At 42.4% G+C, this 27,800-nt stretch overlaps 2 protein-coding genes and 1 pseudogene across 2 annotated transcripts; 2 read left to right on the forward strand and 1 right to left on the reverse strand.

Moving 5' to 3' along the window:
- LOC115108571 (BTB/POZ domain-containing protein 8-like) overlaps positions 1-2,688 on the forward strand; it is a 43,616-nt pseudogene extending 40,928 nt beyond the window's left edge.
- A 2,366-nt stretch (positions 2,689-5,054) lies between these two features.
- On the forward strand, positions 5,055-7,426 carry LOC115108577 (protein SPO16 homolog). The gene is made up of 5 exons (XM_029633092.1): positions 5,055-5,230; positions 5,425-5,518; positions 5,928-6,099; positions 6,372-6,450; positions 7,021-7,426. Exons 1-5 carry the CDS (start codon positions 5,162-5,164, stop codon positions 7,132-7,134), a joined length of 528 nt encoding a protein of 175 aa, XP_029488952.1. The 5' UTR covers positions 5,055-5,161; the 3' UTR covers positions 7,135-7,426.
- On the reverse strand, positions 7,393-27,547 carry LOC115108573 (glomulin-like). Its single transcript, XM_029633087.2, has 18 exons — positions 27,326-27,547; positions 27,017-27,145; positions 17,670-17,780; positions 17,441-17,549; positions 14,125-14,377; positions 13,853-13,955; positions 13,480-13,658; positions 13,319-13,372; positions 13,190-13,220; positions 13,000-13,089; positions 12,854-12,895; positions 12,672-12,745; positions 12,334-12,418; positions 9,635-9,744; positions 8,182-8,245; positions 7,935-8,070; positions 7,696-7,784; positions 7,393-7,602 (listed from the first exon to the last, which is right to left on the reverse strand). Exons 1-18 carry the CDS (start codon positions 27,359-27,361, stop codon positions 7,501-7,503), a joined length of 1,797 nt encoding a protein of 598 aa, XP_029488947.1. The 5' UTR covers positions 27,362-27,547; the 3' UTR covers positions 7,393-7,500.
- Positions 27,548-27,800: the final 253 nt, after the last annotated feature.

The raw sequence follows: 27,800 nt of genomic DNA on the forward strand, positions 1-27,800 counted from the left end.
ATTCATTAGTTAAAGATACCTGCACGGTTTATTTCTTCAAACATATCACTGGTGCCTGAGCAAACTGAGTTATGCAGAGTTAACTAACAAGCGCTGGCAATGCAATGAATGGCTTACTGTGTCTTTTACTGGTGAATAAAAGAGACACATCCAGACAACTACATCCCTCTGTGCTTGACCTTTAAGGCAGCTGTCCATCCTATCTGTCACCCACAGTCCAGGTCAGTGACTACTCATGACTTATGCATATGATATAATTCTACATTATGTCAACAATTTCATATTATAACCCATTGGTCTGTAACTAGGTACCAACAATGGTGAAATGAGGGCCTCCTGCCTCTCTCCTAGTGGAATAGAGGACAGGTTATTGACTCATCCTGTCATTTGATTATTAATGGATGTTAAGAGGACACAGTTGCATTAAGGGTGAAACTTTAGTCATCTAAATGTTGGGATAATAACATAAGTGACATGCAGGATACCTTTGTAATGACTATGGACTTATGGAAAGATGAATTGTTATGTCATTGTCAACTGTTTTTAAGGGGCATTGAAGGACAATGAGACAGACTGGATCAAACAACAACCCCAACCTGTACACATGACTGACGCCCCTCCAAAGCCCTCTCTACCAACTATGAACTGAACTTGAGACAAGCTTTTGAGCACCTCAGCTCCTCTGACAACTGCAGCAGGAGGAGCACAGTGGGGTAGGAGGAGGAGAACGACAAAGAGGAAGATTACAATGAAGAGAGTGGTAAGTTTGTTGAGCGTGACTGGAGCATGCTGAAGCAACTCCTCTCGGACCAGGAGTCCAGTCTTGGCTTCATAAACCCAGTCCCTGAGGACCTAAACCTAGCCCAGTATCTCATCAAGTAGACCCTGTCTGTCTCCCGGGACTGCCTGGCAGAGCTCATATCACCCCTGGAGGTCTCCACAACCAGCATCACTGTGACCAGCTTCTCGCCCGAGTATGCTGCCTCTCTGCAGGGGTAGTGGACCATCATGGAGCTAGAAACTTATCACTGACAAAGCCTATACAGAATTAAGGACTAATGGATCATCTTGGAGTTAGAAACACATCACTTGATTGACAGGTTTAAGGACTAAGGAGACACTATGTTAACTTCTTTCTGGATTTATCAACCTTCTCTCTAGATTCATCAACTAAACAACACTTCTTCTGAGACAGACACTACAACAGTACTTTCTATCAGCGGGTCCTGTTACACTTTCTCTCTGGACTTCTGCAACATGTCTATGATTTACTGACATCTACAGTACCACAATTATTCTGTCTTGATGTTTGAGTCATCCTCTATTTATTGGTTGACTGTCTCATGCTTTTTATGCTGCTTTTTATGAGCTTTGAGTTTTTTCGGATTCTCAAACTGAACTTGTTTGTTTGCATTCAGTCCCCTTCACAGTGCTTGACTTGGACTGAAATAGGTTCCAGTACTGTTTATATTTAGGTAAAGGAGCTCCACAACACCTTTCGATAAGAGGAACAGGAGCTCAAGCCGTAGAACATTTTAGGTGCCGGGAACTCAGCTCCAGTGAGCTCCTGCCCAAGTCAAGCTCTGCCCCTTCATCATCTTCAGTTATATCCTTAATACTTAATGGACTGAGAGTTTAGACACAAATAAGGTGTTGTGCATGCGGACATTTGTGTATGTTTAACTGTTTACTTGGTGTTCGCAACCTTCAGAAAGAAGAAAATAAAAAATACATGTTTTTCTCATGGCTCTCTACTCATGATGATGGTTAAACAGTGGAGTTTCACAGAAACTAGAGAACATGTTGGTCTGTTGGCTTTATATTCATTGTGTATATGAAAATTAAAATGTTTGGTTCTAAATACAATGGTTTCATATTTTGGGGGGTTTGGTGATAGTGAAAATACAATAGCAGATCATTTTTTTTAAATAAACAGATCATTTGTGAAATTATATAGATTTGTATTGTACATGTCGGGTTAAAATGAGGGATACACTTGGGCGTTTGTTGCTGTAGTCAGCCCACTGACACCCCTATCAGACCACAGCAAAATCACAGTCTACTTAAACAGAGCAATACTCAATCATGAGGCATCAAAGCCAAAGGAACTGAGTAACATTAAGAAATGCTATAGATGGAAGGAATGCAGTTTGGAAACCTACCAAAAAACAATTAGGCAACAACAAATTCAATCCCTTTTAGACAATTTCCTGGGTAAAACGTTCCACTGTAATAGTGAAGGTGTAAACCTGGCAGTAGAAAATCTTAACAGTATATTTGACCTCTCAGCTTCCCTATCAAATCTAAAAATCTCAAATAGAAAACCGAAGAAAATTAACAATAATGACAAATGGTTTGATGAAGAATGCAAAAATCTAAGAAAGAAATTGAGAAACCTGTCCAACCAAAAACATAGAGACCCGGAAAACCTGAGTCTACGCCTTCACTATGGTGAATCACTAAAACAATACAGAAATACACTACGGAAAAAGAAGGAACAGCATGTCAGAAATCAGCTCAATGCAATTGAAGAATCCATAGACTCTAACCACTTCTGGGAAAATTGGAAAACACTAAACAAACAACAACACGAAGAATTATCTATCCAAAATGGAGATGTATGGGTAAACCACTTCTCCAATCTTTTTGGTTCTATAACAAAGAACAAAGAGCAAAAACATATACATGATCAAATACAGATCTTAGAATCAACTATTAAAGACTACCAGAACCCACTGGATTCTCCAATTACATTGAATGAGTTACAGGACAAAATAAAAACCCTTCAACCCAAAAAGGCCTGTGGTGTCGATGGTATCCTCAATGAAATGATCAAATATACAGACAACAAATTCCAATTGGCTATACTAAAACTCTTTAACATCATACTTAGCTCTGGCATCTTCCCCAATATTTGGAACCAAGGACTGATCACCCCAATCCACAAAAGTGGAGACAAATTTGACCCCAATAACTACCGTGGAATATGTGTCAACAGTAACCTTGGGAAAATCCTCTGCATTATTATTAACAGCAGACTCGTACATTTCCTCAATGAAAACAATGTACTGAGCAAATGTCAAATTGGCTTTTTACCAAATTACCGTACAACAGACCATGTATTCACCCTGCACACCCTAATTGACAACCAAACAAACCAAAACAAAGGCAAAGTCTTCTCATGCTTTGTTGATTTCAAAAAAGCCTTCGACTCAATCTGGCATGAGGGTCTGCTATACAAACTGATGGAAAGTGGTGTTGGGGGTAAAACATACGACATTATAAAATCCATGTACACAAACAACAAGTGTGCGGTTAAAATTGGCAAAAAAACACACACATTTCTTCACACAGGGTCGTGGGGTTAGACAGGGATGCAGCTTAAGCCCCACCCTCTTCAACATATATATCAACGAATTGGCGCGGGCACTAGAAAAGTCTGCAGCACCCGGCCTCCCCCTGCTAGAATCCGAAGTCAAATGTCTGCTGTTTGCTGATGATCTGGTGCTTCTGTCACCAACCAAGGAGGGCCTACAGCAGCACCTAGATCTTATGCACAGATTCTGTCAGACCTGGGCCCTGACAGTAAATCTCAGTAAGACCAAAATAATGGTGTTCCAAAAAAGGTCCAGTCACCAGGACCACAAATACAAATTCCATCTAGACACTGTTGCCCTAGAGCACACAAAAAACTATACATACCTTGGCCTAAACATCAGCGCCACAGGTAACTTCCACAAAGCTGTGAACGATCTGAGAGACAAGGCAAGAAGGGCATTCTATGCCATCAAAAGAAACATAAATTTCAACATACCAATTAAGATTTGGCTAAAAATACTTGAATCAGTCATAGAGCCCATTACCCTTTATGGTTGTGAGGTCTGGGGTCCGCTCACCAACCAAGACTTCACAAAATGGTGACAAACACCAAATTGAGACTCTGCACGCAGAATTCTGCAAAAATATCCTCTGTGTACAACGTAAAACACCAAATAATGCATGCAGAGCAGAATTAGGCCGATACCCACTAATTATCAAAATCCAGAAAAGAGCCGTTAAATTCTACAACCACCTAAAAGGAAGCGATTCACAAACCTTCCATAACAAAGCCATCACCTACAGAGAGATGAACCTGGAGAAGAGTCCCCTAAGCAAGCTGGTCCTGGGGCTCTGTTCACAAACACAAACACACCCTACAGAGCCCCAGGACAACAGCACAATTAGACCCAACCAAATCATGAGAAAACAAAAAGATAATTACTTAACACATTGGAAAGAATTAACAAAAAAACAGAGCAAACTAGAATGCTATTTGGCCCTACACAGAGAGTACACAGCGGCAGAATACCTGACCACTGTGACTGACCCAAAATTAAGGAAAGCTTTGACTATGTACAGACTCAGTGAGCATAGCCTTGCTATTGAGAAAGGCCGCCGTAGGCAGACATGGCTCTCAAGAGAAGACAGGCTATGTGCTCACTGCCCACAAAATGAGGTGGAAACTGAGCTGCACTTCCTAACCTCCTGCCCAATGTATGACCATATTAGAGAGACATATTTCCCCCAGATTACACAGATCCACAAAGAATTCGAAAACAAATCCAATTTTGAAAAACTCCCATATCTTTTGGGTGAAATTCCACAGTGTGCCATCACAGCAGCAATATTTGTGACCTGTTGCCACGAGAAAAGGGCAACCAGTGAAGAACAAACACCATTGTAAATACAACCCATATGCTTATTCATTTTATCTTGTGTCCTTTAACTATTTGTACATTGTATATATATATATAATATGACATTTGTAATGTCTTTACTGTTTTGAAACTTCTGTATGTGTAATGTTTACTGTTAATTTTTGTTGTTTTTCACTTTATATATTCACTTCGTATGTTGTCTACCTCACTTGCTTTGGCAATGTTAACACATGTTTCCCATGCCAATAAAGCCCTTGAATTGAATTGAATTGAATTGAAATGACCTAAATGGCGTCACCTTTTAGGGTCCCGTGACGTCATTGCTCACACCTCCTTCACGTGCCTCGTTAGATTCCAGTCAACTCAGCACCGTTCATTCGGACAAAACAGACTTGTTTTGTTATCCAACTTCGCACCCTATCTTATTTTGGCTGAATACAGTTAGCTACATACCACCACCTATAATGACTACCAACGGTAATGACAGGACAACTCAATGGAAAACAACAATTATAGTCAGCACATCACTTCAGGTAACGTTTAACACGACAAATGGCTAGCCAAAGAAGTTACTAGCGAGCTAGCTTGGGCAGAAATGGACAATTGTATAATTGAGTTCTTCCCAATATTGATATGAAGTCACAATATTGACAATTTGATTATTACAGCTTATTAGATTTCATCAAGACATTACCCATCTAAAACATTACCCTACTAAAACACACAGAATCATGACACATCCAGGATGCTTCTTGCACAGCACCATCGGATCCGATTCTCAGACGCTGTCAAGTCGGGATCCATTGTTTTCCCGCAGTCAGGTAATCATCAATGTGATATTACGTTATTTGATTCATGCTTCAAAGGTACAGTATGTATGCCTATACTAGAGATCCGCAGTTGGTGTCTTTAGGCTATCATATTGCCAATGCCAAGAAGACCATGTCCCAGTGCCACCTACCACCTGTTGTAAGGGGGTTCCCGCCATACACACTGTCCCCTGGGCCTGTCATGACATGAGATACCTTTCAGATAATGTGGTCTAACTTCAAAAACTGCAGGATTTTGCTCCTATTAAAAGACTGCAGAAGACTTCTGTCGGGTATTACCTAGATATTTTGTGATAGCCCATTGACTCCCTCATAATCCAGCAAATAAAGCACATAAACCCAAGGCCAGTCTGCAAAACCAAAGTTGTGTTATAAATTAATGTATATGTGGGTTGTCCAGGTATTGCATTCCTCATAATAAACCCACAAGAACTACCAGAGAACCTTGAGGAAGCAGGACTGTTTGACAAGATCAAGAAGTTTGTGACGGTTCACCGCAATAGTTTCCTTCTCCTGCAAGCCCCTTTTTATGGGAAGAAGGAACTGGGCATCATGTCAGTGATACAGCACAGGTATAGTTATTTTATTATACTTTATAGCAGACAATTGTATTCCTGTCTGGAATGATTCTAACATGTGCAAATGTTATACATTTACAGGCCATTGTGGACTAGTGTAGTTTCACAGTAATGATCACTCCTCCTCTAAATGATTATCCTACTGTACCGACCCAAATGCATTCAAATGACCAGTAGTTTTGAATGATGCAACAATGTTTCCGGTCACATGGATATGTTAGTGCTGTGCTTTCATTGTAACTGAGGGATCCTGTGGTCTATTGCAGATTCCTTGGCAGCAATCTCAGAGTTCTACCTGTACGTAACAACACAGAGATAGTCAAGGGGATGCTGACTATAGCCAAAGTAAGGATGAAAGAAGACATCCCTAAGTCCTCACACATTATATTGACATGGATATTAAGTAATAATAATACTGAAAAACGAAAATTAAGATACTTGGCATAGGTTGATAAAAAATCGAATCAAAATCAAATGTTATTTGTCACATGCGCCGAATACAACAGGTAATACCGTGAAATGCTTACTTACAGGCCCTTAACCAACAATGCAGTTCAAGAAATTAAAAATATTTACTAAATAAAATAAAAAATAAAATAAAAAGTAGCACAATAAAATAACTATCAAGGCTATATACAGGGGAAACCGGTACCGAGTCAATGTGCGGGGGTAAAGGTCAGTCAAGGTCATTTGTACATGTAGGTCATTTGTACATGACTATGCATAGATAAGATATAGTCAATACAAATACGGTTTATAACGATAAAGTTGATACAAAGTTAGGCTACTTTACTTTGCTCAGGGACAATGCACATTAATAAACATTTCTGTCAATGTGCAAGGTTTTTGCCAGCCGGCTAAAGTTGAGAGTTCGAGTTTTCCCCCTGTGATAATGAAAGTGATCTCATCTTCCAGGCCACCAGTAAGCCCCATGTTGACAGCGTGCGGGATCGGATGTCTCTGGCCAGGGCCCACATTATAGAGAGCAGCTCTGTCTGGGAGATGCTCAAGGACATTAAGCTGGGGTGAGCAGCTGGTGCAGAGTGGGGATGCCAGGTCCCCTCAAACCTACCTGTTCATGGTAGGTTAGTGACTCTAATGATTGATTTATGCTAGGTCTGGCATCCGCTGTGTTTACGGTCACAAGCACAGAATGGCTTTAACCCAACTTGCATGTGTTTAGTGCGCTTGATATACTCAATCCATCCAATCCTGTATCCAGAAGAATACTATTACTGTATGGATTCAGTAGAAAGTCAATTGAAAATCCAGCATTGCAAATAAGTGAAATGAGGCTTAAATAAAGAAATATTTTTTTGTAGATTGTGTATTTATTATTTATTATTAGCCTGAAACAATCATTTTTAAAAGCATAAGACTCAGCCATCTCTGTTGTTAGACAGCAGTCCCCGTTTTCACTTTCTCCTCTGATATCTCCTCAATACGGATCACTAGACTCTCCATCAGGTCAAAGGTCACCAGAGCACACTGCAGTACCTGTGAAGTCAAGATAACTCAGTGCCAATTCAAATGATTAAATTCAATTTGACAAGCAAGCAAAAACAGCAGTGGTAACGTGACTATGGTTACCTGATACTGCATCTCTGGGGTCATATCTGATACCATCTTGTTCTTCACAGTCATAGTCTGAACTAATGCAACTCTAGCCTCTCTGGCTTCTGTTAGTGGATGAGAGTCACAATAATACATTAATTTGTGTACACAGTATAACACATGTTGTACATTCTTCCCAGAATAATACACAGTATGTACATATAATACATGTTAATAGATGGAGTACTGTAGTGTAGAGAGATCTGCTTTCTTACCCTGTGCTTGAATCTTCTTGTCCTCTCTCATGTTCTTAACCTGCCCTGCATAGTAGGCTCTAGAGAGGGCCAGACACACCCTCAGCATCTTCAGGTAGTCCTCTTTGATCTTGAACAGCTCCGGCCATATACTTGACTGAAAACATCAGCGTTAGACCGTCACCGTGCTGTCTTGTCTTAACCACGTCAACTGACTAGTAGCAAGGTTTAATCTTCTGAGTTATATGAATGTGTCAAAAACACTCACTGTCTGCTGCCAGTCCATGTCCCGCATATGCAGGTATCGTAACAGATTGAGAGACTCCATTACCCTAAGGTAGAGATGGACAAAGAATACTATACTGAACAAAAATATAAACAACAATTTCAAAGATTTTACTGCATTACAGTTCATATAAGGAAATCAGTGAATTTAAATAAATTCATTAGGACTTCACATGACTGGGAAAACAGATGCATTTGTTGGTCACAGATACCTTCTCGTCACAGATCTCGTCACGGTATCTCTGTGTATTCAAATTACCATCGATAAAATGCAGTTGTGTTCGTTGTCCTTAGTTTATGCCTGCCCATACCATAACCCTTCCGCCACCATGGGGTGCTCTGTTCACAACGATGACATCAGCAAACCGCTCGCCCACACAACGCCATACACATGGTCTGAGGTTGTGAGGCCGTGGCCTGAGGTTGTGAGTTGTTTGAACGTACTGCCAAATTCTCTAAAACGATGTTGGAGGCAGCTTATGGTAGATACATTTACATTAAATTCTCTGGCAACAGCTCTGGTGGACATTCCTGCCGACAGCATGCCAATTGCACGCTGCCTCAAAACTTGACACATTTGTGGCATTGTGTTGTGTAAAAAAAACTGCACATTTTAGCCTTTTATTGTCCCGAGCACAAGGTGCACCTGTGTAATGATCGTGCTGTTTAATCAGCTTCTTGATATGCCACAACTTTCAGGTGGATGGATTATCTTGGCAAAGGAGAAATGCTCACTAACAGGGATTTAAACAAATCTGTGCACAACATTTTTGATAAATAAGCTTTTTGTGCGTATGGAACATTTCTGGGGTCTTTTATTTCAGCTCATGAAACATGGGACCAACATTAAATAAATAAAAAATGTTACGTTTATATTTTTGTTCAGTGTATATTATATTGTCTGTGTTTCAATCGGGCATTACAAGTTGACAACAGTCAGCTGATGTTGACCTATTTACTACAGTCTATGTTTTAAACTGGATGGAGAGTTGATTAATCAATTATGTCTTGTTGGCTAAGAATGCTATCTCCATTGTTAGAAAGAAAGGGATTCTAGGAATGAAACCTGAACTTCATTAGAGAATAGATCTGTTCCGTAGTCCATGTTCCATCTGCCTTATGCTGGGCACCAGATATATGTGGCTAGAATATGCAGCTCTCTACTGCAGTATTAATGACCAGATAAGGGACCAGTCACAGCTTGTAGAGGGGCAAGGCAGGCTCACCAGTCCAGGGTTTGTATTTTAGACTACAGAGAGGTATCAGGATTGCTTAGACAGATCCTATGGGCCAGCTTCCCAGACACAGATTAAGCCTAGTCCTAGAAAAAGTATGCACACTGCTCTCCATTGACAGTGTTTTTTAGTCCAGGACTAGGTTTAATCTGTATCCAGGTAACCGGCCCTAAATTTAGGAAGAGGACAAATGGTACTAACCTGTCCATACTGTTCAGCAGGTCTGTTTCTGGGCCCCGTGGGAAACAGAGAACCAGTCTCAGTAGGGGCAAAACCTGGATTCCCATAAACCATTCATTCTCATGACCTGGCTAGAGATAACAAGGAGAATAACACAATTATAGGTTGCACTGTATACACCTTTTCTAATGCAATGAAATGGAGCTACTGTCATGTTTATCAAAATGTCTCCTACTACGGTGCATTCAAAAAGTATTCAGACCCATTGACTTTTTCCACATTTTATTACATTGCAGCCTTATTCTAAAATGGATTTAATTGTTTTTTCTCCCCTCATCAATCTACACACAATACCCCATAATGACAAAGCAAAAACAGGTTTTTAGAAATGAAATATTATACTTAGGTAAATATTATTATATTTACCTAAGTATAATATTATATTTACCTAAGTATTCAGACCCTTTACTCAGTACTTTGTTGAAGCACCTTTTGCAGTGATTACAGCCTTGAGTCTTCTTGGGTATGACGCTACAAGCTTGGCACACCTGTATTTGGGGAGTTTCTCCCATTCTCTGCAGATCCTCTCAAAGGTTGGATGGGGAGCGTCGCTGCACAGATATTTTCAGGTCTCCAGAGATGTTTGATCGGGTTTAAGTCCGGGCTCTGGCTGGGCCACTCAAGGACTGTCTTGGCTGTGTGCTTAGGGTCGTTGTCTTGTTGGAAGGTGAACCTTCGCCCCAGTCTGAGGTGCTAAACGCTCTGGAGCAAGTTTTCGTCAAGGATCTCTCTATGTACTTTGCTCCATTCATCTTTCCCTCGATCCTGACTAGTCTTCCAGTCTCTGCCGATGAAAAACATCCCCACAGCATGATGCTGCCACCACCATGCTTCACCGTAGGGATGGTGCCAGGTTTCGCTTGGCATTCAATCTTGGTTTCATCAGACCAGAGAATCTTGTTTTTCATGGTCTGAGAGTCTTTAGGTGCCTTTTGGCGAACTCCAAGCGGGCTGTCATGTGCCTTTTACTGAGGAGTGGCTCCCGTCTGGCCACTCTACCATAAAGGCCTGATTGGTGGAGTGCTGCAGAGATGGTTGTCCTTCTGGAAGGTTCTCCCATCTCCATAGAGGAACTTTGAAGCTCTGTCAGCATGACCATCGGGTTCTTGGTCACCTCCCTGACCAAGGCCCTTCTCCCCCGATTGCTCAATTTGGCCATTTAGGAAGAGTCTTGGTGGTTTCAAACTTCTTCCATTTAAGAACGTTGGAGGCCACTGTGTTCTTGGGGACCTTCAATGCTGCAGACATTTTTTTGGTACACTTCCCCAGATCTGTGCCTGGATCACAATCCTGTCTCGGAGTTCTACGGATAATTCCTTCAACCTCATGGCTTGGTTTTTGCTCTGACATGCACTGTCAAATCAAATCCAATTGTAATTATCACATGCGCTGAATACAACAGGTGTAGACCTTACAGTGAAATGCTTACTTACAAGCCCTTAACCAACAATGCTTTTTTTCAAAAACGTTAAGTAAAAAAATATAAAATAAAAGTAACAAATAATTAAACAGCAGCAGTAAAATAACAAGTGAGGCTGTATACAAGGGGTTCCAGTACAGAGTCAATATGCGGGGACACCGGTTAGTTGAGGTTATTGAGGTAATATTTACAGTACATGTAGGTAGAGTTAAAGTGACTATGCATAGATTATAAACAGAGAGTAGCAGCAGCGTAAAAGAGGGGTCTGGGTAGCCCTTTGATTAGCTGTTCAGGAGTATTATGGCTTGGGGGTAGAAGCTGTTAAGATGCCTTTTGGACCTTGACTTGGTGCACCGGGACCGCTTGTTGTGCAGTAGCAGAGAGAACAGTCTATGACTAGGTTGGCTGGAGTCTTTGACAATTTTTAGGGCCTTCCTCTGACACCGCCTGATATAGAGGTCCTGGATGGCAGGAAGCTTGGCCCCAGTGATGTACTGAGCCGTACACGCTACCCTCTGTAGTGCCTTGCGGTCAGAGGCCGAGCAGTTTCCATACCAGGCAGTGATGCAACCAGTCAGGATGCTCTCGATGGTGCAGCTGTAGAACCTTTTGAGGATCTGAGGACCCATGACAAATCATTTAAGTCTCCTGAGGGGGAATAGGCTTTGTCGTGCCCTCTTCACGACTGTCTTAGTGTGTTTGGACCATGATAGTTTGTTGGTGATGTGGACACCAAGGAACTTGAAGCTCTCAACCTGTTCCACTGCAGCCCCGTCGATGAGAATGGGGGCGTGCTCGGGCCTCCTTTTCCTGTAGTCCACACTCGTCTCATTTGTCTTGATCATGTTGATGGATTGGGACCTCTTCAACTGTGGGACCTTATAGACAGGTGTGTGCCTTTCCAAATCACATCCAATCAATTGAATATACCACATGTGGACTCCAATCAAGTTGTAGAAACATCTCAAGGATGATCAATGTAAACAGGATGCACCTGAGCTCAATTTAGAGTCTTTATAGCAAAGGGTCTGAATACTTATGTAAATAAGGTATTTCTGTTTTTTATTTTTAATAAATTAGCACAAAAAAACTAAACCTGTTTTCGCTTTGTCATTATTGGGTATTGTGTGTAGAGATTGATAAGGAATAGTTCTTAATCAATTTTAGAATAAGGCTGCAACTTAGCATGCGGAAAAATGGAAGGGGTCTGAATACTTTCCGAATGCACTGTATATCTTACCTTCAAGGAGAGCTCAATCTGATTTTTGATGTTCTTTATAATGTAACCCTCTACTCCGGCATGGCAACTGGTTTTTATCATACACCTACGATAAGAAATCAGGATATTCAAGATGTTTCTAATACCATGTGGTCCTGCGGCCCTCCCTGGGTGAACGTTTTGGTTTTTGCCCTAGCACTACACAGCTGATTCAAATAAGCAAAGCTTGATGATGAGTTGGTTATTTAAATCAGCTGTGTAGTGCTAGGGCAAAAACTAAACATGCACGGGGGGTACTGCTATAGAGTACTACAGATTCATCCATTGTGGACCACATACAGGCTATACAGTATTCTCACCTGAAGAATTTGTGCTTAGCCTCAGGTCCCAATTTATCTATGAAGAGCTGTAACACTTTAATCCCTTGTTCTCTCTGGTAGTGGGATAAAGGAGTTATTAGGCTAGCAGGTACATAGTAATAATAGTAAACATAGTAATAATTTCAATTGGTTTTATTCATGCAGGAGTTTTATTAAATTACCAAATGCTGAATTGGACACACAGTCAGGATCTGCACCAAGTGCTGCATTTCCACACAACAACAAAAACACAAATCACAAGTTATTATCATTTACGTCTGTTACATATGCATCTGTTTAGCTGCTTCTGGTATGTAGTCAGACTCACCTGTGGAACACTGTAAAATGACTTTAGGTCCAGCAGTTCAACTGGGAGGCTGTTATCCTCCACTCTCTCCAAGCTTTTTGTATATAATTCCTGAGTGATCGAGCATGGAGAAGAATACATAGCAATACTTACTACTCAGAGAATTCACTCAATATAGTATTTGGAAGATTTGAAATCAATTTATCCTTACCAGGCCTTTGAGTAGGAACGATTCTTCCTTTCTATTTTAGGAAAGAAAACATCTTGTTTAGAGGAACACACTATATCTCAAACCAATATTTTATTATCATGTAAGAACAGTATAGCTCTGAAAACATACCTACTCAGTAGGAGGTCAATATATTCCATATTACACTGCAGGACAAACACAGGGCTGAGAGATCAACAAAATAATATTAATACTATTATATGTTTCAAACATAGTTATCACCCCATATCTTCAATAATACGGTTATTCAGAACCTTTCTACTGTGTTTCACCTGAAAACTGCTGGAAAGCTCTCGATGGTGATGAGCTGGACAAAGAGCAGGTATGCCAGACAGGCCCGTGACTCCTGGGCTTTAGTACTGTCTGTCAGGAGGCCAGACTCCTCCCTCTTCTTCAGAGCCTTGTAGAACAGGAGGCCTGGGAGAGGCTCCTGGATGGCTGGTAGGGTGGCCTAGGATCAAAAACACAATGTAGTCTTGTTTTAGCTAGGTTCTTATTAAAATAGTCTATTTTAAGGTTGATTGCCTTGTTTGATAATCTCGATGGACTTGCTGGAAGATGCAGTAGAAAAAGAGCTAACCCTTAGTGTAGTGTGCAGAGCCATTTCAAAAGGCCGTCACTACCAAGTAGGCCCGGATTACTTACCAGTATGTCTGTAGCAAAGTGCCATAGGGGAGACTGTTTATGGATGTCTATAGCCTGGTCAAGCTGTGCCTGAAGGAGTGGCTCCCTCAAGCTCCCCATGCAACTGTAGAGAGAAGAATAATATGCATTACAGATCAACAAACCGGTGTCAGTATCTTCTACTCTCCTGATTATAACCTGGCCAATAACTACATCTGATTGATACATTTTGGTGCTCCTTTTAGCAACATTAATATCCAACAAAGCACACAGACAGACAGACAGACACCTACAACTTGAGAAGCTCAGTCTTTAGCTGATTGTCTGAAGCAGTGCCACCATCCTCGCTGTTGTCCCTCCTCTTCACTTCCTCCACGAATGGCTCCATGAACCTGGCCAGGGCTGAGCAGCAACGACACAGACCATACGCATCCTGCACTTCTTGCTCCTTGGTGTAAGGCACTGGCAGCCTGGACACCTGCTTCTGTAGGGCAGCCAGAGCCAGGCCTACCCAGGGAGCCTTCTCCTCACCCAGACGCAGCAGCACTAGGAGATGGACGGAGACATTCAAAAGTCACCAACATGAATAGCACTAGGAGAGGCAAGAATACATTATTAAAAAGTAATTGAAGGAATGCATGTGTATAGGTTGTTTTACTGCATTCTGATTTGTTTTGAGGTAATGTATTAATAAATATTTGGAAAGGAATGTATTAAAATGGCTCGCTACTGTCATTCAATCAATTAAAAGAAAAATGTGGGTTATCTAAGACTATTTAAGAAATCTTATTCAATCGCTTCAACAGAATCTGGATTAACCTAACAGTAGCATAGAACAAATACTGAAAGAAGCTGCAACGCCAAAGAAGTTGATTGCCAAGTTATATCAAGGGTTGACTGAATTTTTATCTGATGGTTCAGAACATAAGGTAAAAATGGGAAACAGATCTCAAAGAAGAAATTGATGAGAACTATTGGTCACAGATACAGTTGAAGTCGGAAGTTAACATACACTTTAGCCAAATACATTTAAACTCAGTTTTTCACTATTCTTGACATTTAATCCTAGTAAAAATTCCATGTCTTAGGTCAGTTAGGATCACCACTTTATTTTAAGAATGTGAAATGTCAGAATAATAGTAGAGAGTGATTTATTTCAGCTTTTATTTATTTCATCACATTCCCAGTGGGTCAGAAGTTTACATACACTCAATTAGTATTTGGTAGCATTGCCTTTAAATTGTTTAACTTGGGCCAAACATATCGGGTAGCCTTCCACGAGCTTCCCACAATAAGTTGGGTGAATTTTAGGCCCATTCCTCCTGACAGAGCTGGTGTAACTGAGTCAGGTTTGTAGGCCTCCTTGCTCGCACACGCTTTTTCACTTCTGCCCACACATTTTATATTGGATTGAGGTCAGGGCTTTGTGATGGCCACTCCAATACCTTGACTTTGTTGTCCTTAAGCCATTTTGCCACAACTTTGGAAGTATGCTTGGGGTCATTGTCCATTTGGAAGACCCATTTGTGACCAAACTTTAACTTCCTGACTGATGTCTTGAGATGTTGCTTCAATATATCCAAATCATTTTCCTCCCTCATGATGCCATCTATTTTGTGACGTGCACCAGTCCCTCCTACAGCAAAGCACCCCCACAACATAATCCTGCCACCCCCGTGCTTCACGGTTGGGATGGTGATTTTTATTTATTTTTTATCTTTATTTAACTAGGCAAGTCAGTTAAGAACAAATTCTTATTTTCAATGACGGCCTAGGAACAGTGGGTTAACTGCCTGTTCAGGGGCAGAACGACAGATTTGTACCTTGTCAGCTCGGGGGTTTGAACTTGCAACCTTCCGATTACTAGTCCAACGCTCTAACCACTAGGCTACCCTGCCGCCCCGTGTCTTCGGCTTGCAAGCCTCCCCCTTTTTCCTCCAAACATAACGATGGTCATTATGGCCAAATAGGTCTATTTTTTTTCATCAGACCAGAGGACATTTCTCCAAAAAGTACGATATTTGTCCCCATGTGCAGTTGCAAACTGTAGTCTGGCTTTTTTATGGCGGTTTTGGAGCAGTGGCTTCTTCCTTGCTGAGCGGCCTTTCAGGTAATGTCGATATAGGACTCGTTTTACTGTGGATATAGATTTGTACCTGTTTCCTCCAGCATCTTCACAAGGTCCTTTGCTGTTGATTTGCAATTTTCGCACCAAAGTACTTTCATCTCTAGGAGACAGAAAGCTTCTTCTTCCTGAGCGGTATGATGGATGCTTGGTCCTATGGTTTTTATACTTGCGTACTATTGTTTGTACAGATGAACGTGGTACCTTCAGGTGTTTGGAAATTGCTCCCAAGCATGAACCAGACTTGTTGAGGTCTACAATTATTTTTTCTGAAGTCTTGGCTGATTTCTTTTGATTTTCCCATGATGTCAAGCAAAGAGGCACTGAGTTTGAAGGTAGGCCTTGAAATACATCCACAGGTACACCTCCAATTGACTCAAATTATGTCAATTAGCCTATCAGAAACTTCTAAAGCCATGACATATTTTTCTGGAATTTTCCAAGCTGTTTAAAGGCACAATCAACTTAGTGTATGTAAACTTCTGACCCACTGGAATTGTGATACAGTGAATTATAAGTGAAATAATCTGTCTGTAAACAATTGTTGGAAAAATTACTTGTGTCATGCACAAAGTAGATGTCCCAACCGACTTGCCAAAACTATAGTTTGTTAACAAGAAATTTGTGGAGTGGTTGAAACACTTAGGTTGGAGTCATTAAAACTAGTTCATGTGATTTGATTTGATTTGACTTCCGACCTCAACTTTATGTGAAAATGTTCATATTTGCTCCTACAATCTTAGCCATAAATTATTGCAATTGAAGATAATCCATAGGATTTACTACACCCCTGCTAGAATGCATGTAATGTACCCAGAAATCAGTCATATCGCTGTTGGAGATGCAAAAAAAACTAAAAGGAAGCCAATTACATATGCTGTTGTCCTGTGAGAAATGAACACCATTTTGGGATAATGTCTGTGCCATCATATCATTGTGTCAAGGATTTTACATCCATCCATCTCCATGATTATGTCTGTTGCGGAATGTAAGTATTATTGACCAATATCAAAGAAGGTTTTGTAATTTAGGGCTAATTGCTGCAGAAAATATGTGTAGCTATCAATTGGAAAGCATCATACACACGCATCGTCAATACTGAACGGAAGGTAGTTACATTCCATTAGATCGTGTTTCATGATATTAAGCAAAAGAAAGACGTGATCAAATCTGAAAACCTCACATTGGTAATCTTGAGGAGTGTAAGATTTACCAACATACATAATTGTGTTTTAATTTGATGTACAGGTATATGTGTACTGAAATGGAAGGCTTCTGTGTTTTTGTACGTTTATGGACAGGTCTGGGAATGTTGTGGTGGTTGTGTTGTTTTTGTGTTCTGTTTGCATTTATAAATAAAAAAATATCGGTATACAAAAATGAAAGGGAACGTCATCAAGATGAAGTTCCAGTAAGTGTCCAGTAGAGGGAAACAAACAACATCTGCAGGAGATAGCCTTCACAATACCACTGCTAAGTATTACCTGTTTGAAGATGCGGGGCCATAAGTACGATGGTATCAGCGATGAGGTCCGGATGAAGGTCATCCACTTGGCCGAGAAAAATCAGCATGAGTTCCATCGGGCTGCATGTCTGAGAGACAAGATTTCTACATTACTGTTAACTCTGATGCCATGTGAATCTACCTGCTCTTTAGCCTTCTGCCATCCAATTCTGTCAAGGGTCATTCATATATATATATATATAGTTTACCTCGGCCAGGTGTGTGATAACGGCCTTACAGGTAGAGGAACTCTTCTTCCTCTTCAGTACCTCGGCCACCAGGGACGCAAGGAGGCCACAGCCCATAGACTCCACTATTCCCTGGGTCAGATAAAATAACCAAAAACTTCTGTGTCATGTTGTCTACCTTTTACATTTAGAAAGAAAGCAGCAACTGATGATGAAAAACAGTTGTGCAAGTTTATGGGGGGTATACAAATTGTTGCTTGCATGTGGGCTATCTTGCAAATGACCACCTTGACTACCCCCTCACGTCGGTCAAAAAAGCTAAGTTGATGTCCTAGCGAGGTTGCTATAGACCCTGTTATGACTCCATGACATCCTAGCCTGGTTGCTGTAGACCCTTTTATGACTCCATGACATCCTAGCCTGGTTGCTATAGACCCTGTTATGACTCCATGACGTCCTAGCGAGGTAGCTATAGACCCTGTTATGACTCCATGACATCCTAGCCTGGTTGCTGTAGACCCTTTTATGACTCCATGACATCCTAGCCTGGTTGCTATAGACCCTTTTTATGACTCCATGACATCCTAGCGAGGTAGCTATAGACCCTGTTATGACTCCATGACATCCTAGCCTGGTTGCTGTAGACCCTTTTATGACTCCATGACATCCTAGCCTGGTTGCTATAGACCCTGTTATGACTCCATGACGTCCTAGCGAGTTAGCAATATACCCTTCTGTGACTCCATGACATCCTAGTGAGGTTGCTATAGACCCTGTTATGACTCCATGACATCCTAGTAAGGTAGCTATAGATCCTGTTATGACTCCATGACATCCTAGCCTGGTTGCTATAGACACTTCTATGACTCCATGACATCCTAGTGAGGTAGCTATAGACACTTCTATGACTCCATGACGTCCTAGCGAGGTAGCTCTGGACCCTGCTATGACTCCATGACATCCTAGCGAGGTAGCTATAGACCCTGTTATGACTCCATGATGTCCTAGCGAGGTAGCTATAGACCCTGTTATGACTCCATGACATCCTAGCCTGGTTGCTATAGACACTTCTATGACTCCATGACATCCTAGTGAGGTAGCTATAGACACTTCTATGACTCCATGACGTCCTAGCGAGGTAGCTCTGGACCCTGCTATGACTCCATGACATCCTAGCGAGGTAGCTATAGACCCTGTTATGACTCCATGATGTCCTAGCGAGGTAGCTATAGACCCTGTTATGACTCCATGACATCCTAGCGAGGTAGCTATAGACCCTGTTATGACTCCATGACATCCTAGCGAGTTAGCAATAGACCCTTCTGTGACTCCATGATGTCCTAGCACTGTGTTATGACTCAATGATGTGCTAGCGAGGTTTCTATAGACCCTGTTATTTCTCCATTATGTCCTAGTGAGGTAGCTATAGACCCTGTTATGACTCCTAATGTCCTTGCGAGGTAGCTATAGACCCTGTTATGACTCCATGATGTCCTAGCGAGGTAGCTATAGACCCTGTTATGACTCCATGATGTCCTAGCGAGGTAGCTATAGACCCTGTTATGACTCCATGATGTCCTAGCGAGGTAGCTATAGACCCTGTTATGACTCCATAACATCCTAGTGAGGTAGCTATAAACCCTGTTATGACTCCATGACATCCTATCGAAGTAGCTATAAACGCTGTTATGACTCCATGACATCCTAGCGAGGTAGCTATAGACCCTTGTATGAATCCATGACATCCTAGTGAGGTAGCAATAGACCCTGTTATGACTCCATGACATCCTATCGAAGTAGCTATAAACGCTGTTATGACTCCATGACATCCTAGTGAGGTAGCAATAGACCCTTGTATGAATCCATGACATCCTAGTGAGGTAGCAATAGACTCTTGTATGAATCCATGACATCCTAGCAGGGTAGCTATAGACCCATGTATGATTCCATGATGTCCTAGCGAGGTAGCTAAAGACCCTGTTATGACTCCATGATATGCTAGCGAGGTAGCTAAAGACCCTGTTATGACTCCATGATATCCTAGCGGGGTAGCTATAGACCCATGTATGATTCCATGATGTCCTAGCGAGGTAGCTAAAGACCCTGTTATGACTCCATGATGTCCTAGCGAGGTAGCTAAAGACCCTGTTATGACTCCATGATATCCTAGCGAGGTAGCTATAAACCCTGTTATGACTCCATGACATCCTAGCGGGGTAGCTATAGACCCATGTATGATTCCATGATGTCCTAGTAAGGTAGCTATAGACCCTGTTATGACTCCATGATGTCCTAGCGAGGTAGCTAAAGACCCTGTTATGACTCCATGATATCCTAGCGAGGTAGCTATAAACCCTGTTCTGACTCCATGACATCCTAGCGGGGTAGCTATAGACCCATGTATGATTCCATGATGTCCTAGTAAGGTAGCTATAGACCCTGTTATGACTCCATGATGTCCTAGCGAGGTTGCTATAGACCCTGTTATGACTCCATGACATCCTAGCCTGGTTGCTGTAGACCCTTTTATGACTCCATGACATCCTAGCCTGGTTGCTATAGACCCTGTTATGACTCCATGACGTCCTAGCGAGGTAGCTATAGACCCTGTTATGACTCCATGACATCCTAGCCTGGTTGCTGTAGACCCTTTTATGACTCCATGACATCCTAGCCTGGTTGCTATAGACCCTTTTTATGACTCCATGACATCCTAGCGAGGTAGCTATAGACCCTGTTATGACTCCATGACATCCTAGCCTGGTTGCTGTAGACCCTTTTATGACTCCATGACATCCTAGCCTGGTTGCTATAGACCCTGTTATGACTCCATGACGTCCTAGCGAGTTAGCAATATACCCTTCTGTGACTCCATGACATCCTAGTGAGGTTGCTATAGACCCTGTTATGACTCCATGACATCCTAGTAAGGTAGCTATAGATCCTGTTATGACTCCATGACATCCTAGCCTGGTTGCTATAGACACTTCTATGACTCCATGACATCCTAGTGAGGTAGCTATAGACACTTCTATGACTCCATGACGTCCTAGCGAGGTAGCTCTGGACCCTGCTATGACTCCATGACATCCTAGCGAGGTAGCTATAGACCCTGTTATGACTCCATGATGTCCTAGCGAGGTAGCTATAGACCCTGTTATGACTCCATGACATCCTAGCCTGGTTGCTATAGACACTTCTATGACTCCATGACATCCTAGTGAGGTAGCTATAGACCTTCTATGACTCCATGACGTCCTAGCGAGGTAGCTCTGGACCCTGCTATGACTCCATGACATCCTAGCGAGGTAGCTATAGACCCTGTTATGACTCCATGATGTCCTAGCGAGGTAGCTATAGACCCTGTTATGACTCCATGACATCCTAGCGAGTTAGCAATAGACCCTTCTGTGACTCCATGATGTCCTAGCACTGTGTTATGACTCAATGATGTGCTAGCGAGGTTTCTATAGACCCTGTTATTTCTCCATTATGTCCTAGTGAGGTAGCTATAGACCCTGTTATGACTCCATAATGTCCTAGAGAGGTAGCTATGGACCCTGTTATGACTCCATGATGTCCTAGCGAGGTAGCTATAGACCCTGTTATGACTCCATGATGTCCTAGCGAGGTAGCTATAGACCCTGTTATGACTCCATGATGTCCTAGCGAGGTAGCTATAGACCCTGTTATGACTCCATAACATCCTAGTGAGGTAGCTATAAACCCTGTTATGACTCCATGACATCCTATCGAGGTAGCTATAAACGCTGTTATGACTCCATGACATCCTAGCGAGGTAGCTATAGACCCTTGTATGAATCCATGACATCCTAGTGAGGTAGCAATAGACCCTGTTATGACTCCATGACATCCTATCGAAGTAGCTATAAACGCTGTTATGACTCCATGACATCCTAGTGAGGTAGCAATAGACCCTTGTATGAATCCATGACATCCTAGTGAGGTAGCAATAGACTCTTGTATGAATCCATGACATCCTAGCAGGGTAGCTATAGACCCATGTATGATTCCATGATGTCCTAGCGAGGTAGCTAAAGACCCTGTTATGACTCCATGATATGCTAGCGAGGTAGCTAAAGACCCTGTTATGACTCCATGATATCCTAGCGGGGTAGCTATAGACCCATGTATGATTCCATGATGTCCTAGCGAGGTAGCTAAAGACCCTGTTATGACTCCATGATGTCCTAGCGAGGTAGCTAAAGACCCTGTTATGACTCCATGATATCCTAGCGAGGTAGCTATAAACCCTGTTATGACTCCATGACATCCTAGCGGGGTAGCTATAGACCCATGTATGATTCCATGATGTCCTAGTAAGGTAGCTATAGACCCTGTTATGACTCCATGATGTCCTAGCGAGGTTGCTATAGACCCTGTTATGACTCCATGACATCCTAGCCTGGTTGCTGTAGACCCTTTTATGACTCCATGACATCCTAGCCTGGTTGCTATAGACCCTGTTATGACTCCATGACGTCCTAGCGAGGTAGCTATAGACCCTGTTATGACTCCATGACATCCTAGCCTGGTTGCTGTAGACCCTTTTATGACTCCATGACATCCTAGCCTGGTTGCTATAGACCCTTTTTATGACTCCATGACATCCTAGCGAGGTAGCTATAGACCCTGTTATGACTCCATGACATCCTAGCCTGGTTGCTGTAGACCCTTTATGACTCCATGACATCCTAGCCTGGTTGCTATAGACCCTGTTATGACTCCATGACGTCCTAGCGAGTTAGCAATATACCCTTCTGTGACTCCATGACATCCTAGTGAGGTTGCTATAGACCCTGTTATGACTCCATGACATCCTAGTAAGGTAGCTATAGATCCTGTTATGACTCCATGACATCCTAGCCTGGTTGCTATAGACACTTCTATGACTCCATGACATCCTAGTGAGGTAGCTATAGACACTTCTATGACTCCATGACGTCCTAGCGAGGTAGCTCTGGACCCTGTTATGACTCCATGACATCCTAGCGAGGTAGCTATAGACCCTGTTATGACTCCATGATGTCCTAGCGAGGTAGCTATAGACCCTGTTATGACTCCATGACATCCTAGCCTGGTTGCTATAGACACTTCTATGACTCCATGACATCCTAGTGAGGTAGCTATAGACACTTCTATGACTCCATGACGTCCTAGCGAGGTAGCTCTGGACCCTGCTATGACTCCATGACATCCTAGCGAGGTAGCTATAGACCCTGTTATGACTCCATGATGTCCTAGCGAGGTAGCTATAGACCCTGTTATGACTCCATGACATCCTAGCGAGTTAGCAATAGACCCTTCTGTGACTCCATGATGTCCTAGCACTGTGTTATGACTCAATGATGTGCTAGCGAGGTTTCTATAGACCCTGTTATTTCTCCATTATGTCCTAGTGAGGTAGCTATAGACCCTGTTATGACTCCTAATGTCCTTGCGAGGTAGCTATAGACCCTGTTATGACTCCATGATGTCCTAGCGAGGTAGCTATAGACCCTGTTATGACTCCATGATGTCCTAGCGAGGTAGCTATAGACCCTGTTATGACTCCATGATGTCCTAGCGAGGTAGCTATAGACCCTGTTATGACTCCATAACATCCTAGTGAGGTAGCTATAAACCCTGTTATGACTCCATGACATCCTATCGAAGTAGCTATAAACGCTGTTATGACTCCATGACATCCTAGCGAGGTAGCTATAGACCCTTGTATGAATCCATGACATCCTAGTGAGGTAGCAATAGACCCTGTTATGACTCCATGACATCCTATCGAAGTAGCTATAAACGCTGTTATGACTCCATGACATCCTAGTGAGGTAGCAATAGACCCTTGTATGAATCCATGACATCCTAGTGAGGTAGCAATAGACTCTTGTATGAATCCATGACATCCTAGCAGGGTAGCTATAGACCCATGTATGATTCCATGATGTCCTAGCGAGGTAGCTAAAGACCCTGTTATGACTCCATGATATGCTAGCGAGGTAGCTAAAGACCCTGTTATGACTCCATGATATCCTAGCGGGGTAGCTATAGACCCATGTATGATTCCATGATGTCCTAGCGAGGTAGCTAAAGACCCTGTTATGACTCCATGATGTCCTAGCGAGGTAGCTAAAGACCCTGTTATGACTCCATGATATCCTAGCGAGGTAGCTATAAACTCTGTTATGACTCCATGACATCCTAGCGGGGTAGCTATAGACCCATGTATGATTCCATGATGTCCTAGCGAGGTAGCTATAGACCCTGTTATGACTCCATGATGTCCTAGCGAGGTAGCTATAGACCCTGTTATGACTCCATGACATCCTAGCGAGTTAGCAATAGACCCTTCTGTGACTCCATGATGTCCTAGCACTGTGTTATGACTCAATGATGTGCTAGCGAGGTTTCTATAGACCCTGTTATTTCTCCATTATGTCCTAGTGAGGTAGCTATAGACCCTGTTATGACTCCTAATGTCCTTGCGAGGTAGCTATAGACCCTGTTATGACTCCATGATGTCCTAGCGAGGTAGCTATAGACCCTGTTATGACTCCATGATGTCCTAGCGAGGTAGCTATAGACCCTGTTATGACTCCATGATGTCCTAGCGAGGTAGCTATAGACCCTGTTATGACTCCATAACATCCTAGTGAGGTAGCTATAAACCCTGTTATGACTCCATGACATCCTATCGAAGTAGCTATAAACGCTGTTATGACTCCATGACATCCTAGCGAGGTAGCTATAGACCCTTGTATGAATCCATGACATCCTAGTGAGGTAGCAATAGACCCTGTTATGACTCCATGACATCCTATCGAAGTAGCTATAAACGCTGTTATGACTCCATGACATCCTAGTGAGGTAGCAATAGACTCTTGTATGAATCCATGACATCCTAGCAGGGTAGCTATAGACCCATGTATGATTCCATGATGTCCTAGCGAGGTAGCTAAAGACCCTGTTATGACTCCATGATATGCTAGCGAGGTAGCTAAAGACCCTGTTATGACTCCATGATATCCTAGCGGGGTAGCTATAGACCCATGTATGATTCCATGATGTCCTAGCGAGGTAGCTAAAGACCCTGTTATGACTCCATGATGTCCTAGCGAGGTAGCTAAAGACCCTGTTATGACTCCATGATATCCTAGCGAGGTAGCTATAAACTCTGTTATGACTCCATGACATCCTAGCGGGGTAGCTATAGACCCATGTATGATTCCATGATGTCCTAGTAAGGTAGCTATAGACCCTGTTATGACTCCATGATGTCCTAGCGAGGTAGCTAAAGACCCTGTTATGACTCCATGATATCCTAGCGAGGTAGCTATAAACCCTGTTCTGACTCCATGACATCCTAGCGGGGTAGCTATAGACCCATGTATGATTCCATGATGTCCTAGTAAGGTAGCTATAGACCCTGTTATGACTCCATGATGTCCTAGCGAGGTAGCTAAAGACCCTGTTATGACTCCATGACATCCTAGCGAGGTAGCTATAAACCCTGTTCTGACTCCATGACATCCTAGCGGGGTAGCTATAGACCCATGTATGATTCCATGATGTCCTAGTAAGGTAGCTATAGACCCTGTTATGACTCCATGATGTCATAGCGAGGTAGCTAAAGACCCTGTTATGACTCCATGACATCCTAGCGAGGTAGCTATAAACCCTGTTCTGACTCCATGACATCCTAGCGGGGTAGCTATAGACCCATGTATGATTCCATGATGTCCTAGTAAGGTAGCTATAGACCCTGTTATGACTCCATGATGTCCTAGCGAGGTAGCTAAAGACCCTGTTATGACTCCATGGTATCCTAGCGAGGTAGCTATAGACCCATGTATGATTCCATGATGTCCTAGTAAGGTAGCTATGGACACTGTTATGACTCTGTGATGTCCTAGCGAGGTAACTATGGACCCTGTTATGACTCCATCATGTGGTAACGAGTTAGCTGTAGACGCTGTTGTGACTCCATGACATACTAGTAAGGTAGCTATAGACCCTGTTATGACTCCTAATGTCCTAGTGAGGTTGCTATAGACCCTTGTATGACTCCATGATATCCTAGCGAGGTAGCTATAGACCCTGTTATGACTCCTAATGTCCTAGCGAGCTAGCTATGGACCCTGTTATGACTCCATGATGTCCTAGAGAGGTAGCTATGGACCCTGTTATGACTCCATGATGTCCTAGCGAGCTAGCTATAGACCCTGTTATGACTCCTAATGTCCTAGCGAGCTAGCTATGGACCCTGTTATGACTCCATGATGTCCTAGAGAGGTAGCTATGGACCCTGTTATGACTGCATGATGTCCTAGAGAGGTAGCTATGGACCTTGTTATGACTCCATGATGTCCTAGAGTGGTAGCTATGGACCCTGTTATAACTCCATGATGTCCTAGCGAGGTAGCTATGGACCCTGTTATGACTCCATGACATCCTAGCGAGGTAGCTATAGACCCTGTTATGACTCCATCAAAATTAACTCAATTTCCATTCCATGTTCTCTTTTTAAAGTGAATATCCCTTCACTACAGTTAGTTAATACTTTTTGTCCAAGTTGAGGGTTTTCTCACAGATTTCTCATTTGAGTCAATTCAATATCTTCAACCCAGATACCTCCTGAGGCTCCTTTAGCTCCTTAAAGAGTTTGAAAAACCACGCTGACACATGCTCCTGTAAGTGTAGGGTTTAGAGCAAAAGACGGCGTGGGGAGGAGGGACAACCAAGGGCACTTAGAGAATAGCCTTTCCAAACAGGGTCACCATCACTGGAGCGAGAAATCTGACTGGATATCGGCCTGTTCAGTCCTCACACCTTCAGGTCAACAGCCCAACAACAAGAGGCGATCGTTATTTTATGTATACATCGCAAATGACACCCTATTCTCTACATAGTGCACTACTTGGGATGCACACTATAGCCCTATGGGCCCTGGTCAAAAATAGTGCATTATGTAGGGAATAGGGTGCCATTTGGGATGCACCCTATATGTCTATGGTGGCAATGTAGCAAAGTGGCCTGTACTGTTAGCTGTAGTAGTAGACTTGCTGATGTTGTCACAGAGGAGACTGGAGTGTGCGTGTGTCTGTCATCACCATTATCGACCTCTGGGACTGGAATCTACTACACTACACTGTCAATGTGTAAAAATGTGTCAAACGCAAGGTATATTTTACAACAATTTTCACAAATAGAACAGTGTAAAAGCACCCAATGTCCTCCCGGTTCACTCTGTAACAGTAAGGTGTGATTCTTCTTAGGATATCTTTGAATTGAATTACTCACTTAGTGGAGCATAAGAGGGGTTTTCATTGGAGGGCATGCGAATGTGATGCATTTACCTGGTTCTTCTCATCCTGAATGAAGTCTAGCAGTTGTGTCGTGTCACCCTGATTAATATACGCCAATCCAGCATTCTGGAACAGTTCATGGTCCTCTGGCCTTAAACCATCTTCCACCACGGCTTTTCGCTGTAGAGATACAAGATGCCAACTGACACCACTCACAGAGACAGCTATTTCAAAGTAATAATTCTGACAATATTATGCATCTGATTAGTCATATTATTGTTAAAAATGTCATATCAATGATATTATTATAAGCTAGTTGTTATCATTCTTATATGAGCCACTGTTAGCATGTTAGCTTACCCATCTCTGGATGACATCCTGCAGCTGATCGGCCATCCTCAGCGTTTGTCTTGAATAACAATCGTGGAGGGGTCCAAAAAATAAGAGTGTGAATATTCAGAATATAGATGAAATAATGATCATATCCAAATTTCTGCCAAAAAGAGGACACCAGATAGTTACTGTTGCGGTTTGAAATGACTTGTGGTAAAGGTGGACTGTCCAGAGACCTCAGTCAGTAAACCTCTTATTAAGCCCTATGTGCCTGAGCTATAATCGGATTAAAGCAGTGCAACATAGTCACGGCAGACAACAGAACTGTCTGGAAGGCTCTAGCTGAGTCCAGGGAGACTCAATCAATCTTAAACCACTAGAACTAACCGCATGCTGGTGACCTGGGTTTTTTTTGTTTTGTTTTAATTAACCACAAATGTAGGCTCCTGTAGGGAAGTGAAGTTCATATCTTGTACATCCAATGCATAACAAACTCTGTTAC

The sequence above is a fragment of the Oncorhynchus nerka genome, linkage group LG24, assembly GCF_034236695.1.
Source record: "Oncorhynchus nerka isolate Pitt River linkage group LG24, Oner_Uvic_2.0, whole genome shotgun sequence".
NCBI lineage: Eukaryota > Metazoa > Chordata > Actinopteri > Salmoniformes > Salmonidae > Oncorhynchus > Oncorhynchus nerka.

What these genes read in the sequence shown, in the direction of transcription:
- LOC115108577 (XM_029633092.1), top strand. Translation starts at nt 5,162, where the DNA reads ATGACTACCAACGGTAATGACAGGACAACTCAATGGAAAACAACAATT. An exon ending in TAGTCAGCACATCACTTCAG is followed by an intron (nt 5,231 to 5,424) that starts GTAACGTTTAAC and finishes TAAAACACACAG; the next exon opens with AATCATGACACATCCAGGAT. An exon ending in GGATGCTGACTATAGCCAAA is followed by an intron (nt 6,451 to 7,020) that starts GTAAGGATGAAA and finishes CTCATCTTCCAG; the next exon opens with GCCACCAGTAAGCCCCATGT.
- LOC115108573 (XM_029633087.2), bottom strand. Translation starts at nt 27,361, where the DNA reads ATGGCCGATCAGCTGCAGGATGTCATCCAGAGATGG. An exon ending in CATTTTACAGTGTTCCACAG is followed by an intron (nt 12,896 to 12,999) that starts GTGAGTCTGACT and finishes GTGGAAATGCAG; the next exon opens with CACTTGGTGCAGATCCTGAC. An exon ending in CAAGAAGATTCAAGCACAGG is followed by an intron (nt 7,785 to 7,934) that starts GTAAGAAAGCAG and finishes ATCCACTAACAG; the next exon opens with AAGCCAGAGAGGCTAGAGTT.